We start from the raw sequence: 15664 nt of genomic DNA on the forward strand, positions 1-15664 counted from the left end.
CGTAGCTGTTGACGATTAGCCATACTGCGTGAGCGGCGACTAATTAAGCACATTCAAATTTTGTGGCTAAAGTTAGGGCCGTTTAACTTTTAGAGAAATGTCGAAAAATTTATTTCAATTTTCCTGGAGCGCTCGGGACAAGAGCTAGTTTTTCCGATGGTGGAAAGTCCAGGGGGATTCCCCTTTTGGAATTGGGGACGTCACGCAGAAGTCGGAGTTGAGGTCACGAGTTTTGGAAAGTCCCTTTTGGGGCACACGAGGTTAAAGGTCGCGCGCACGTAAGTTGGACACCAAATTTTGTGCGTGAGCCGCGAGCAGTTAGAGTCACGAGTTCTAGTGAAAGTCCCTGCTGGTCTGGGAAGTGGAAAAGAGAGGCTGGTCTGGAACATACCGGTCCCTACTAGTTTGCCCCCTTGAAAATGTGCTCGTTGGTGGTTCCCTGGCTGCAAAAAGGACAGGAAAATTCTGCCGAGATGTCTTGGTTAGGTAAGCAATATCGGCAAACCAGTGCAACACACAGGTTTGGAACGTGACTGTACGCGGGCCTAAGGCTATTCGTGGCTACTTGCTCGTCTTGCCAACTTGTTGTTGTTATTGTGAGATTAATGGCACCTTTGGCACTATTGTTAGGGACAGAAACGGGATTTTTGAATTTGCTCTATAAGCTTTATGACTGTATTGTGTTGAAAGGGGGAATAATCCTGAGCACATTGCTACCAATATGTCTGTATTTGGTTGAGGCGTTGCTGAGATATGGCGATTTGATTTTCTGAAAATGGGCATTTTTCATTCTTTTTCTTAACCACTTCCGGCCGGGGCATTTTTCAACGTTGAGGATGCTGGGCCGGCATGACTATCATTTTTTCCGTTTTCAAAATCCTTCAACAATTCATCATTCCATTTAACAGTCGTTTATCGCCGCACGGAGTAATCTTCAGGCACTACTCTAAGTTGACAGGTGACCTTCATTGACGCCCGAATATTTCAGCCAGGCCTGCAGCCTTGTAAACTGAGCCCAGATTGTGCGGTGTTATAGAGGGATCCCAATACGACGCGTTTAGGAACGATCTGCGCACTTCCGCGTTCAAAGCGAGGCTGTATGTGTCAGCTTCGGGGGCCGGGGGCCTGTGTACGTACGTGCACGATCTTCCTAAATTCACACCCAGTGACTGGATCATGGCCGCTCGCTCCCAACTTTTGCCATCTTGAGTGACTTTGCTGGATTTTTACGACTGAAAATTGGATTCCAGATACAAAATTCAAAAAGGTATGTGTAATAAAGACTTCTGAGCCTGCAAATTTTTGTTGAAGAGTCTCTTAGGATCTGTGAAAAGAACAAATTGTGGCTGTTTTTGTGACTCGATCTTCGAAGTGCGGCCGCGCGCAGGCGAGCTAACATTGACAATGCCATGGCGGAAATCCGTAGTAGGCCTAGCACACTTTGACTTCGTTTTACCCTTTTTATTGAAACATTTGAATTCATTTGGTAAAATTACGGTTCGTAACACATGTGTTCAATTGTTGTGAGCAATTTTACCGTCTTGGAATTTCTTTCAAAATTCGAAAACAACATCGTCTGGAAACTGGGCACGCCATGTACATGTATTTCCTAAGTAACTTTCATCAGGCCTAGTTTCAAACTGAACGATCATTTCCAGTAATATTGGATACATAATCCCAGTAATCATTCCTTCATTCACTCACTAAGCAGCTTAGATATGGTCCAATAAGAAATTTACTTGAGTTTTTGTTCAACATAATGAAAGCCAGGTTTAAGTTATGATAGGCTGATAGGCAAGTTACATGTACATACATGTATGGTTATGATGATGTTTTCCTCAGAAATGTGTCTCTTTTGATGAATTTCAAAAAGTACTCTGTACCCAATACAGGTACTGTTATGATGTACCTCTCATTTTGGCCAGCAATGGCATGACTGAAAACTGAACTTAGCATTGTCTGACATAGGCCTTCATGTTCAACGTAATTGCATGTGCAGTTCGAATGACTGTGATCTCAGCTCCATGTACTCAGATTTTTTCCTCATGTCATAAGCTTGGGATCGGCATTTTAAGCTAAATAAACTGTTCTGTTATATTGAACAAATAAACTTGTATTTTTCAGGTGATTTGTTCCATCATGCCGCCTGTGGGGACTTCACGAGGAGTTGAATGTGCAGCATATGGTTGCGGTAGTCGCTTCTATAACAAGGACATGTCAAGATCGGCATTCCATTTTTTTTCTTTTCCCTCCGATCAGAAAAGACGAGACAGGTGGTGTATGAAAATCAAGAGAGTTCATGGTCGTGATGGGTTTGTTGTTGGCAAGTCCACTCAAATCTGCCACCTTCACTTTAAAGATAAGGACATCAGGAAAACTCTAAATGGAATATGGCGACTGAAACCTGATGCTGAGCCAAAAGATGTACTGTCTGGTTTATCCCCCAGTAAACGCAGGGTGCTTCAAAGGTGTAATGTGGATCATTTCACTTCAAGTGGTTCAGCCGGTGAACAGCCAACAGATGATGATGTACATGTATCAATGAGTAGTGATGAATCCCTAAGTGACTCTCGCAGTGAATGTGATGCTCATATCAATGTACTGAATGAGAGTGAACACTCCAATGAAGTTACAGAACTGAAGGAAACAGTCCAGAGACTGCAAAGGACAATAAATTGTTTAAGTGAAAAAAATGAGCATAAAAAGTTCATAAATACTTTGGAAAACAATGATTCTTTGACGAAACACTATACTGGTTTTCCAAGCTACTCCCTGTTATTGGCCATGTTGTCTTTCCTGAATCCAGGCGATAATTGTGAAAATATTATTGCCTACACTCCTAACAGAGAAACTGTACCGCCATGCTCTGTTTTACAGCAACCTGTAACCAAAGATGCAGACCATACTTATGCATGTTCACATAGAACTCCTAATAAACCTGGGAGAGTAGCACACCTGTCAGCCAAAGAGCAATTCATTTTGGTTCTCTGTAGACTAAGGCAAGGCTTCTCTGTAAAACATTTGGCATATCTCTTTGGCACTTCAGAATCGAGTGTCAGCAGACACTTCGTTACATGGATTAATTTTATGTATTTTAAGCTTGGATCACTCCCAATTTGGCCAAGTAAAGATACTGTCTTGAAAACAATGCCCCAGACATTCAAAGACAAATACCCAGACACACGAGTCATTATTGATTGCTCAGAAATTTTTGCACAAGTTCCAGATTTTCTTACTCTTCAGAGCATGTTTTGGTCTAATTACAAGCATCACATCACATACAAGGGCCTTCTTGGCATTCCACCAAGTGGTGCAATAACATTCATCAGTCAACTTTATCCAGGATCAGTGTCAGATAGAGAAATAGTTATTCGAAGTGGTTTTCTTGACCCAAAGTTTTTTGAAAAAGATGATGTTGTGATGGCTGACCGTGGCCTCACGATTGAGGATTTACTCAAACCTATGGATGTGAAACTGAATATCCCTGCATTCCTTAGAGGAAAAGACCAATTCGAACAAGCTGAAACTATAGAAACACAGCAAATAGCAGCCGAGAGAATCCATGTAGAAAGGGCAATTAACAAAGTAAAAAAATTTCGCATTTTTAACAGTCCTATTCCTCTTTCCATGCATGGCTCCATCAACCAGATTTGGACAGTTTGTTGGTTATTGACTAATAGCTTTAATCCTGTAATCTCAATGGCCGGTAATGTGCACACTTCACACTCCAAGGAAAAAGCCACAAAATCTCACTAATGAGTTTTTGAGATAAATATCCTGTATTTGCAGTTATTCTGGCAGGTGTTGTGGCATTCAAACTGTTACTTTCAGTTGCAGAAACAAAAACTAAATTATAATGGAGATGTAAAAGAAATTTTTGAGTTGCACAAATGCTGTTTTGGCAAGTGGTCTGTACTGAGACTGGCAAGTTTGATCTTATATGGAAATCTTTAAAATTCCAATGATTGCTTACTCCTATTGTACTGTAAAGAAATTAATGAATTATTATCCACAGCTTCATAAATGTAAACAGAAAGAGTTCCACATGAGAAAGTTCATTCATTTTCATTTTTAGTAATCAATTAGTCCCCAGAAATCAGTTAGAGGCCAGAAAAGTCAATTTTAGCAATGAGAGTGTACAAGTATTTTCAATGAGAAAACAATTTCAAGACTAGTCTCTTACGGTTTATACACAGGGTGTGACATGAACTTTGTATATGGAACTCTTCCCATGTAAACCTGGATTCATACATAAAAATATGGAACCATGAGATTTAAATCAACCCTTAGTGTGCATAAATTGAAGTCTGGAGCTGAATTGTTAGTGACCCGAGTATGCGCCATACATGTACATATACTAGCTTGAAGTTTTCACTGAAATGGTCTAAATAAAAGAAAGTACAGCGTACATGTATAATTTTAAGAGGACATTGAAATTTAACGCTAGCCACTGTTATGTAAAAGCCAAAATAAACGTCAGCTAATTTCTGGTACAGGGTGTTCCAAAATGCAGGGTCAAATGATATCCGTTGAATGATTAAGCCTTTATGTGTGTACACAACAAAATCGCACCATTCTGCTCCAGTTAATGCTAGCTGACCCTGCACTTGAGTGTAGTATGGATGATCTTTTTTGAGTACAGGCTTGCCACCTTCAAGTTTACAACAGAAATGGGGATCATGACATGCTGTCAGAGGGTCTTCGTCTTTCTGTTTTTCAGGACATTTTATTTCGAGAATTCCAAAAGGACTTTCTGCCAAATAGTCCACTACCTTGCGGTCTGGTGATGCACCCAACCAACAAGCCTTTGGATCAATCACAAGTCCACACTTCTCAAGACGAACAGCATGCCCAGACCCATTCATGTACTGTGAATACTTGTTGGCAGCAACTGGCTCAAAATCATTTCCATGTTTGAACTTTTTCTTCAAAAAGTCTGAGACAGGTTTCTCCTCACCAGGTAAAAAACCTTCGGCAAATTTGCAGTCTAACTTCTTTCGAAGTAATATTGAATGAAACTTGGAAGCTGTGAATCTAAACTGTCGGTGATTAAACCACTTGGCACATGAACTTTGCTCCCGTGTTTCATTTTCTATTTGGACTGGGTCAATTTGTTGAATGAAAGAATAGAAGTCTGATTCAAGTTGCGAGGCAGGGACATAATTGATATTGTAGATAGGAACAGTTGTTAATGGAAATGATGGGTAATAACTCAAATCTGGCCCTGTTCCACTTGGCTGGGCATTGAATGAGCACCTCTCAGGAAAATTACTGTAAACCTGAAAATGAAATTCAAAAATAGAACACTGGTAGCTTACTGGTGAGCCAAGTGGAGCAGGGCCAAATCTTGTGTTTTTGTACAATGTGGTTTCATCCTCCTCCTTGGCAAGATAGGAAAATGGGATTGAGGGACACATTTCTTGAACTGACTGCTGAAATTCAGTTAATTTTTCATTATCATTTATTCTACAGTAAGGCACTCGTGCGTCATACAATGTTGACTCAATTCCACGACCTGTAGTCATCTCATCAACCTTTAGCCGTTTAACTGTCACATCCATTACCGGCTGCTTGTCAACTGTGCCTTTACACCTTGGGACTACCCACTGACTTAGTCTTGAGGTGCATGCAACCTCTTCTGGTACAGCTTTTAAACCGTGAAGGTGGTAACTTGCCAACTCGAAAAGTAATGCGTGCATATGGTTGCACACACCCCCTAAGCCAGCTGGGCAGTCGCAGTGGGCGTGAACAATGTTTGCATCAAGAAAACGTATGGCAACACTCAGTTTTCTAGAGCGGCTCTTCATACTGGCCAAGCATATTGCCTTGCAGTAGAAAAAATTGTTATCGGAACGGGTGAAAATAGAACCAGCACTGAGATATCTCTCAGCTTTGAAGTGTGCACCACGTATTGCTGGTTTGGAAACTCTTGTCGATTCCTTCTGGGGTCTTGATTTCATGTTGGCTAAATCTACGTGCAGATCGATCTCGCGACGGGTAAGGGCAGGGAGGCTGCAGAGATTCCTCCCCCAGTCTGAAGCATTTCCCCACTGGTGGTAACAACCTTGTTGTGGGATACCAGTGGGGTCAGCACCATGGGTTATGCATGGTCTAGAGCATGGTATCTGCTTCTCTGCCTTGTTTTTCGTCCACTGCTTGTTAGATGTGGGATCAACAATTGGAAACTGATCACCATTTCTAACAATCAGCTGGATTCTAAAATGTTAAAACCACAAACAGGAAAAATAGCACACACTAAAAACCTAATTCGAAGGGCTTGTGTGCAGAAAATATCCCAACACAGTGATGCTGCCGTGTGGATGAGTTGGCTAATATTTCAAGCTGCTGTTCACTTGCTGGTAAAAGCCTTCAAAATTTAGCCTTGAAGATTTTGAAAGAAGGGGAAGGACAAATCTAGCATGCTTTTGTATATGAACGCAACATTAATTTGGATGCGTAAGGTGAAAGAGTCTTCCCAAAGATTATTTGTTTTGCCTTTGTATTCCTTAAAATTTAGTTGTAATCATTTTTACATTTATTTTGGTCATACTGTATACATGGTATTATGAGAAAAATGTTGAAAATGAACTGAACTGACTTGTCCCAACATAATCTATTTGAGTCGGTCTCCCTAAACAATGACTTTCAGCTTAAAAAAGCAAGACACAAAATTCTGGTGTACTCAAAATTCTGCTTTTTTATTCCATTCAATATGAGTCCCTTACTAGCAGTCAATTATCACCTTTGCTATTACATCAGTACAGTGAATGAACTTACTTATCCAGTTTACACAGCTTCATGCAGCTCATTGCTATTTCTAGAATGGCATGAGTTTGTGAATTCCCAGAAGCCAATCTTTGAGTAGTATGTGGAAAAAACAGTCAGTTGCTGAATATTTTGCTGCTGAGTACTGTTCCAAATGAAGCTAGATGCAGTATTACTCCCACATCAGGTGTTATTTTTTTGTCCCCCCCAAAAGTGTACTGGAAATGCACCACCATGCTAGTTGTCACACCAATTCATAAAGTAATTGTTCTGGGATTCTACTTTTCCCTGACCATGACCCAATGTTAAAAGAGGCAATGATAGGGTCATTGTTATTTAGACTACCTCTCTATCATCTGTGCCTTGGTTTTAAGTCCCTTGCAAGAATCTCCACGGCAGCTTAACCAAAACTTGAGGTCTGAGCATTTCTTCTTCTGAAGGGCAGGTACCGTTACATCTAGCTTGGCTCCGGGAATGTCTTCCTCTTTGAGTGTGAGATCTGCCATTGTCTGTTAAACAAAGAAAAATCAGGTTTTCAAGCATTAGAAAAATTATCCGTCATATAAATAGACGATGGCATACAAACATGACAATCATCTAAAATCATTTCTAAAACTGTAGGTTTGAAAAAATAAATTCTGGAGAGTGTTGAACACCAAACTAGTTTTTCTTAAAAACAAAAAAAAAGGCAAAAGTGCAAAATGTATGCCCCCAGGCTGTGCTGTACGATGATTCTGCATCATGTATGTCATGCCATCCCCATGCATGTCATGTGCATGCATGATCATGATACCCAACTATATGCTGCCTCTTTATTATTCAACAAAATAACGGAGCAACCAAGCTGATTTTTTTCACAAATAATGCACTTGATGCAGATATGTACTTAACCAAATGTCCAAACGATGCATGCACGTTTAGAAAAAGATCATTTTTGGACCCCGAAAATAGTCTAGTTTCTGACCGTAGGCCTGTATTCACTACGCGTATGAGTCGGGTCCTTTGGTCGGGTCAGCCGAGTGTGCATTCGCGGCACCGACAAAATGCTCAATCACAAAATGGGCAAAACTTTTCGGAATTATTTCCTAATTCTCCAACAACAGACAACCCATTCTGGACACATCAGTTTGGGAATTCGTGTGTTTATTAATTAAGTGTTCGGATTTACAAGATAAAAGAGAAAAAGACTGCATTTTTACGGTAAAGCTACGTACCTGTGACTGCATGGTGAGTGCTGCTACGTGACATGTACACGTATCTCGCGTACGTGGCGCGGCCGTGCCAAATGTTTAGCACAGATAGCCTCGGTTTCAACCCGGATATGCGCAGACGGCGCTAATGTGGGATCCCTCTATACAACTGTCTTTTGTTCACGAACCTGGCTCAGTGCACTGCTGACCTCTTTTCAATAGGGGCCAGATTAGCATGCAGCGGTGCTGTGTGGCTCATCGCTGCGGTGGTGGAGAGCTTTTGTCCCCGGTGGTAATCCGCTTGCTCTAAATACCCCAAACCCTGGTATACGGTTTCAAAATAATGCTGGTTTATCACCACTTTTGAGAGTGAAAAATGCCAGTCATGCCCAGCAGCCTGGTCTTTTGTTCGGTGTACGGTCTTTTGTTACAGGGTCCTGTTTCCTTTGTCCGAGTTCGGAGACCCCGGCCACACATATAAACCATACGGCTCCGATTTCGGAGTCCCCGGCTGGTAGTGGTTAATGGAAATCATGGTTAAAGTTGTGCCACACTTTGTGTGTTTACAGCAGTAAACAAAATGATAAACAAATTGAGTCACAGACAACATCTCTGTTGCTCATTTATTTTCAGCTGTTCTTTTTTGAAACAACAATATAGTATGCACAGTGGATGTTGTACACATAAATCTAAGTGTGGAATGTTGTTTACAAATAGTGTTGCCATGGAAACGCAGCTATTTACATTTTTCCTCTATTGGTTGTAATGAGCCCAAATTTTACAGTTCAAACTTCATAATATCCATGAAAAACTGATGAATCACCCGGACTTGAAATTGGAATAAAATTGGGATTACGATTAATGAGTTATTTACGACAGCATTTGTTTACTAATTTATAGTGTAGTAAACAATGTAATAAACAAATTGAAGCTTCCATGTCTTCAGATATGAAAATGCTAAACGCATCCTGTTTTCACTATATTCCAATACATTAACATCTCTTTCCAATTTTAAGGATTCATAACAATTCAAAAGGTAGATTATTGGAAAAGGTTGCCATGGAAACAGACAAAAAAATTTGTATAAAATAACTTAATTTGCCTTATCTTTAGACATGAAAAGGCGAGAAAATTGCGATTTTCTTTATGTTAGCCATATTTTTCTGTTTCCAGTGTTTAGGTGGAATAAAAAAGTATGTTAGCCATACTTTTCTTTTTCCAATGTTTAGATGTACAGTATCATTACTGAAAAGTATGCTTAAGCCTAATACTGGCAGTAACCATTTGCTATGGAAACGATTAATTCAGCTGAAATTTTCATGGTGATAGCAACAGCACAGTTTAAGAAATTCTAACTTCAGATCAGGGACCATTTTTAACAGTACATGTATGTACACAATGATATTGCATTTTTCTTGTCACATTAAAACCCTCAACTGGATAAAACACTAGGAAGATAATAAAATCTTATATCTAAAAGTACAAATTCTAGAATCTTTGAAGTTTGACATACTTCAACGTTTCTGTTTGGTTCAAATGAACCATCTATTTATTACCACACAGTAATTTAGTGCAGTTGGTTGTCCTGAAGTACATATATGTATTAATACAGACAAAAGTTCGGGTAGCCAAGAGCATACATTAAGAGATTCAATGCATTTTCTAAAACGAAGGAGTTTTGTTTCACATACACGTACATGTGTATTCAGGGCCATGAACTGTAACACAAAAGTAATGCATTGCTCTACGGATGACATGTACATGTAAATGAACAGTATGCATGTATTGAAATTGTTCACACATCCCATGCAATGAATACAAATAAAAAGGGACCTGTATTGTACATGTAACAAGAGCAATAAATTCATATTAAAACTATATATGCATGTACATGTACATGCAATACACGTGCATCTTGGTTCATTTTGACAGAGTTTAGTTTCAAATCCAATCACATTTATATTTTATAATCCTAACTTCATCTCACATTCTTACTTCTGGCTTGTTTTTGAAAGGAAAACACTTACGGTTAATTCTTCAAAGTTGCTGGAAAGTAAGTCAGCTTTCTAAGCACCAGCTGTGGTTTCATCCATTTAACAAACTGTAAGAAGTTAACTACTGGTAGGTGAACTAGTTCCTTGTATGATTTTTATAATACTGTTTGTCTGATTTTCTCTGATATATCTTAGTTTTCTTATTGCTGACACTTAAGCATATTGAGGCAAGAATGAAGTTTACAGAAGTCCTAGAGAGAACAATTTCTTTATGTACTAGTAGGTCTACTGTGAGGAGATTGGCATCCATTATGTCCTACGATCAGAAATTGAAAATGAGGAGTGAATGCAGACCCTTTTCCACATACAGGAACAATGGTGATAAGAACAGATTCAGACGCTGTTTAATATTGAACACATTGAAATGCATTATTTTCTCTTTATGTAGTTACGGGTGGATGACGGGTTAGGAGGGAACAAATTCCAAGTTGCCATCTCTGTAATCCTTAACAAGTTTGTAGGAGTACACAGCTTCATCGTCATCATATGTGATGTTGAACCAGGGAGGAAACCCAGGAACCTGACTAATGACTTTACCCGTGTACATCTGTCTCTCCCCATCCTCAGAAGCAAAGTAGTGACTGACAGTTTTACCAACTAGCAATGGAATTGTTACATTCATGTCATCATGTGTGGTTGTTTGAACTGACTCCCCATCAGCTAAAGAAGTTGCTGCATCAATAAACAAAAACAAGTGATCCCTCAAGGCTGTCCAAGGCTTTGGTTTTCCTCCATGACTGAAAGTGAACTGCTTATCCCCATTCACAAATTGGTGCAGAACTTTACGGCGAAACCTAATCTGATTTTTACATGCAGTGTATCGCTCTTTGTCACTTTTACACTGATTCATTTTTTGCATTAATGTGTTCCTTGATTGCCATAACCTTGCATCAACAATTACGCATGTCAAGTCTTCCTTCCGCTTCTGTTTCAGTTGCCAACTCCTTTCCATGTGGTTTTTCTTCTCTTGTTTTTTCACAAGTTCTTCATGGCGCAGTTTTTCTCTCTCTTTAATCTTTCCGTGCAGATCTTTAGTTGGGCTACCCATAACACTGTTTACTAATTTTTGTCTATCTTGTTCTGGCAAAGAAGCAATATACTCATAAGTTTTGTTAAAACCAACATAACTTGTGCTTCGTTAGTAACTGCTGATGCATTGGGGCGTCTACTAATCCAGTAACCTAAATAACTAAAGATTCTTTCTGGAAACTTGTTGTGCTTGGGAGTTGATTCTGTTTGCTCATGAAAGTTCTTGCTTTTCTTTACTTTACTGAATTTTCTTCCTGGCAGATAGTCAGACGTTACCCTCAATATCAATTGTTGCAAAGCTATTAAGGTGTGCTGCATCATACTTAAGCCAATGTCATCATGTATCCACTGTTGTCTCAGAGAATTAAACACTTCATCTCTACTGATCATCAAAGCATCAGTCATCATCAAAGCATGAAATATCACAGTTGAGAAACTCATTAAGTTGTACATCTGATGTGGTGGTTTCTTGAAGGAATTTATGAAGATTAGTGTATACGTCACACATGTCAAGTGTATGGCCAGTTTTCTCTGTTAGGCACCAAAGAGGTGCAGTTATTAGCTTGTGAAGGATACCTAACACTTTACATCCAGCAAGAAACAAAGGAACTTGCAAATCTGCATGAACTGCTAAGAAGTCCATTACTCATTCCAATTACATTGTTAAGGAAATCCAGCATGAAATCTTTCAAGTGAAATACACAACCACCAAGTAAGAAAATAATGTTAAACCTGTTGCCACTGAAATTCTGTAGAAAGCGTTTGTGTACTCCCTTGTCATTCAAGTAGGTATTCCAGGATCTGTAACATCCACTTTTTTCTTCACCACCTCTTGCAAAAGCCTTACAGGCAGATCGAACTAACCGAAAAGTTCCACTATCAGCTCCAAACACTGTGATACCCTGTACTGCTCCTGCTCCAATTTTCTTACCTTCAAGATACATGTTCTCAAATTGTTTAAACGATGCTGAAATTGTTTCTGCCATTGAAACTAGGAGGTGAAGTCTACAGAAAAAATTGTTCATTTCAATCAACTTTTGCTTGGCAGTCTTGCTTAAAAAATCCCAGTTCTCTGTTATTTTAGGAAGGCATGACTCTCTATAAGACTGGAGGATTGCATTGAACTTGGGTTCAGTAGCAGCATGATCACTCATTGTGTTCTTAATCTCACACAGTATTTTAGAACCTACATCGTCTTTTCCATGGCAGATGTCTGTGATATCGTCTAGAATCTTCTTGAAAGTTGTAAGAGTATCCTCAGCACTTTTTGAAACCATTTCTCTTAAACTAAGACAAAGTTGTTATACTCTGCATCAGTAACTGTGTATGTCATGTAAACATCACCCTGGTTTGGCGTTTTCATCTGTGGCCAGAGTTAAGTTTGGTTTGGTAGACAGATCACTCAATTGCTGCTGAGAAATCAATAATCGTTCGTCATTCATATTAGACACTGTTCTTCCACAAAGTAAAGAATCCGCGACCTTGCCAACCATGTCCAGGACAGTTTGAATGACAAGCCCAATGTTGTCAAAACTAACATGCAAAGACAGTAACTTGTATACACACAGTCTAGCTTTAGGGGTGTAACATGTATGACGTTTATCATTAGTGCCTGTTAAGTGAACCGTTTCTGAAGATTTTTCATCACATGGAGACCCTGGATTGATTTGATCAAGCAATTGTTCATTAACATCCTTTACATCTGACAGTGTTTCTCTGAGCTTCCTATTTTCTTCTTCAAGTTCGTGTATCTTAGACTCGCATTCCCAGTGATCATTACTATCAGACAATTTAGCATTTTTCACACTGCATAACTCTGATTTCAAGTTCCGTTTCCTGGTCTTTGCAGTTTCAGTTTACGGTCTTTCTTACGTAACTTTGTAGTAAGCACACCTATTTTAACTTGTTGCTGCTTTATTGTTGCCTGATGACGTAACTCCCTTCTTTTCTGTACCATTACTTTATGTGGTGATGGTCTAGATTGCCGCAACTTTTCATTTTCCTCTTTAAGTTTGTGAACATCCATAGTCAAATTCTCACAGATCTCTCTCATGTCACAGATGTCTGAAGAAGTACATGTTTTAGCTTTTTTAGGACAATTCGGTTTACTTTTGGGAAGTGAATAAATCATTTCTTCCCAGTCACGGAATTTACTAGACCTTGCCTTGGACTTCACAAGCCCATGTCTCATTTTGATTGGATGTTGCCACTGAGAATGAATGGAGGCTTCATGGGGAATATTACACAATGGGGTGTCCAGCAATTTACTAAGCCACATTTTTACTTCAGACCATGTATGAGATCCAGATTTCTTCAGTTGAAAGAGTTGATAGATGTGCTTATGATGAAGGTGGGTGGGTTTTTCAAGGAGATCTTCGCCTGCTTGTAGTTGATGGATGAGTTCACTTGAAAGTGCTTCTGCAGGACCAGGATTGGTTTCAATGTCACCACAGAGAAGAAAAGCTTTCTGAAAGTATGGAGAGGGAACTGTTGCTTCGATGGTTATGGAAATGTGGAAGAATTGTTGCAGAAGAGGAAGTTCTGTGGATTCTTCAGTTGGGGCAGGGGAGAGGATACAGTGATGGACAGCCAGCAAGGAAATCATCATAACAGCTATGACGGCAAGGTTAACGTTGCTGTCACACCATTCTGTTTGCTGCTTTGCTTTCCTTGCCTGTTTTGATGGAGACATGGTGAATCCTCCAATCCTGGCCTGCCACAACTGAGTTGGGATGCCCATGACTTTGAAGGAAATGGGCTGTTTAAAAATGGACAGAAAAGAAGACTTCATAATTCCAAATATCTGCTGAATAGTTTGTTTTATTAAAGGAATCTTCTTTCAATAAATCATAAAATTGAAGGATATTAATACATTAAGCATACAGTGTTAACATATTATGTAAACAAATAAAGATTGTGAAAAGGCAATTACAACATAAATAGAAAAGAATCAAAACTAAACATTCAAATGACTTACCAAGCAACAGTAAAGCAAACCAGAATGTTTGGGGCATTTCATCTGACAAACATCCACCATACAAATGACCACATCTTTTTCTCGAAGATTTTTAGATGTAGAGCTCCACTTATTAAAAAAACTTCGAAGAAATTTTTCAAAATTCCAGTTTTCATTCAAAGTATAAAGTAAAAAAAAACTTGGACAGAACACTCAGATATGAAAAACATAATTTTAACTTAAATGAGTCAGTGTAATTTTTTTTAAATACGTTAAAGTTGACAATAAAAACTGTGCCTTTGAAATAAATATTGTGAAGTCTTTTGTCCTTCCTATTCAGCCTTTCTTTATTGGAAGTCTCATAGAATTATTCCTATCCCAGGTTCATTCATCATTTCACCCATGGTGTGCATGTCGACAGTCATTTCATATTCCAAACATTAACATTGACATATTCATGTATAGATGTAAGAGCTGATAAATGTTGGTTTCAAAGTCATTTCCCCAAACAAATCTTCATCAAAAATGATTTTACACGAAATGCAAAGGTGCGTGAAAAAAGCTCTGCGTTGCGCGCTGTACGAAACAACGCGGCTACAGCAACGCGCACACACGATTGTTGACAGACCGTGCGACACGTTGGTCCCATGGCGGTCACTCGTCGTGTTACGCTAACTTATTTCGCTCGGCGGTCAAATGCGCTCACAGTCTTTTATACAAATCCAAATGATTAAGGGTATTTATAACCTTAAAATTTCAAAAATGGACACTAGTTTCTTGTATATACGACAGAAATGCTCCAAAATCACTTGTAGAAGAACCAACCTCCTTTTCACGGCTGTATTTCGAAGAAAAATCGGGCGAAGTTCGCCAAAACTTCGGCGAGGTGCTGACGGAAGTTGTCAGCTTGCCGTGTGTGAAAAACGAAGCGATTTGAGAATGGTGCTGTGTGGAAGAACCAGTTCAAACCGGATAGTTCCGGTTTGGAGATGCGAAACTAAACTTTTGTACACAAAACTGTACGTGCGCAGATTATGTGCGCAGTAGACCGTTGCAGTCCCTACTTTTGTGCCCTTTGAGCCAACTTCAAATACAGTAGCTGAGTCACGAAGAAATCTTCCTCACAGTAAAGACATCAGATTTGAACTTTGAGGACAATGACGGATAAGAAGAAAAGAAAGGAAAAGTCTGAAAACCAAAGAACTGAGAAATGACTCTGTAAAAGGAGGCATGTACTGTAGGATATAGAAGGAAACCAAATGAAAAAGAGATAATTATACATGCATACATGCAAAAAAAGAAACTGGACAAGGCTTAGACGAGAAGAGGTACATATGAAATCTGAAAAACATCTAAGGCAATCAGTAGAGTGACAGGGAAGTGAAAGATGTTATAAGGGTGATAATGATGTCAGCGATCCCCCAGACATGGAGATGTTACTGTGTCCCTCAAGCCAGCCGTCTCCCATGCAATTTAAGAGCCCGTGCTCTGCCGGTACATTCGCAGGCTGCATACTCCAGGTGTTGATAGGTAGCACTCTGTCCAGCCAATCGTTTGACATATATATCACACCAGAAAGCATGGGCAAATATGGATAAATGTACATGTATGTATGAGCATGCATGTTTATATTAGATGTTACTGTTAGTAGCCTTGATGTATTTCAGCAA

At 39.4% G+C, this 15664-nt stretch overlaps 1 protein-coding gene and 1 long non-coding RNA gene across 2 annotated transcripts; one reads left to right on the top strand and one right to left on the bottom strand.

Annotated features, from left to right (window-relative positions):
• Positions 1-252: 252 nt before the first annotated feature.
• On the top strand, positions 253-5070 carry LOC147799370 (uncharacterized). Its single transcript, XM_087135801.1, has 3 exons — positions 253-486; positions 909-1267; positions 2125-5070. Exon 3 carries the CDS (start codon positions 2140-2142, stop codon positions 3754-3756), a length of 1617 nt encoding a protein of 538 aa, XP_086991927.1. The 5' UTR covers positions 253-486; positions 909-1267; positions 2125-2139; the 3' UTR covers positions 3757-5070.
• A 1601-nt stretch (positions 5071-6671) lies between these two features.
• LOC147799371 (uncharacterized) lies at positions 6672-8299 on the bottom strand. Its single transcript, XR_015425026.1, has 2 exons — positions 7980-8299; positions 6672-7274 (listed from the first exon to the last, which is right to left on the bottom strand). It is a non-coding gene; the product is annotated as an uncharacterized LOC147799371 (long non-coding RNA).
• Between the last annotated feature and the right edge of the window lie 7365 nt (positions 8300-15664).

The sequence above is a fragment of the Acanthaster planci genome, linkage group LG04, assembly GCF_054643075.1.
Source record: "Acanthaster planci isolate LZ-2023a linkage group LG04, COTS_SCS, whole genome shotgun sequence".
Taxonomy (NCBI): domain Eukaryota; kingdom Metazoa; phylum Echinodermata; class Asteroidea; order Valvatida; family Acanthasteridae; genus Acanthaster; species Acanthaster planci.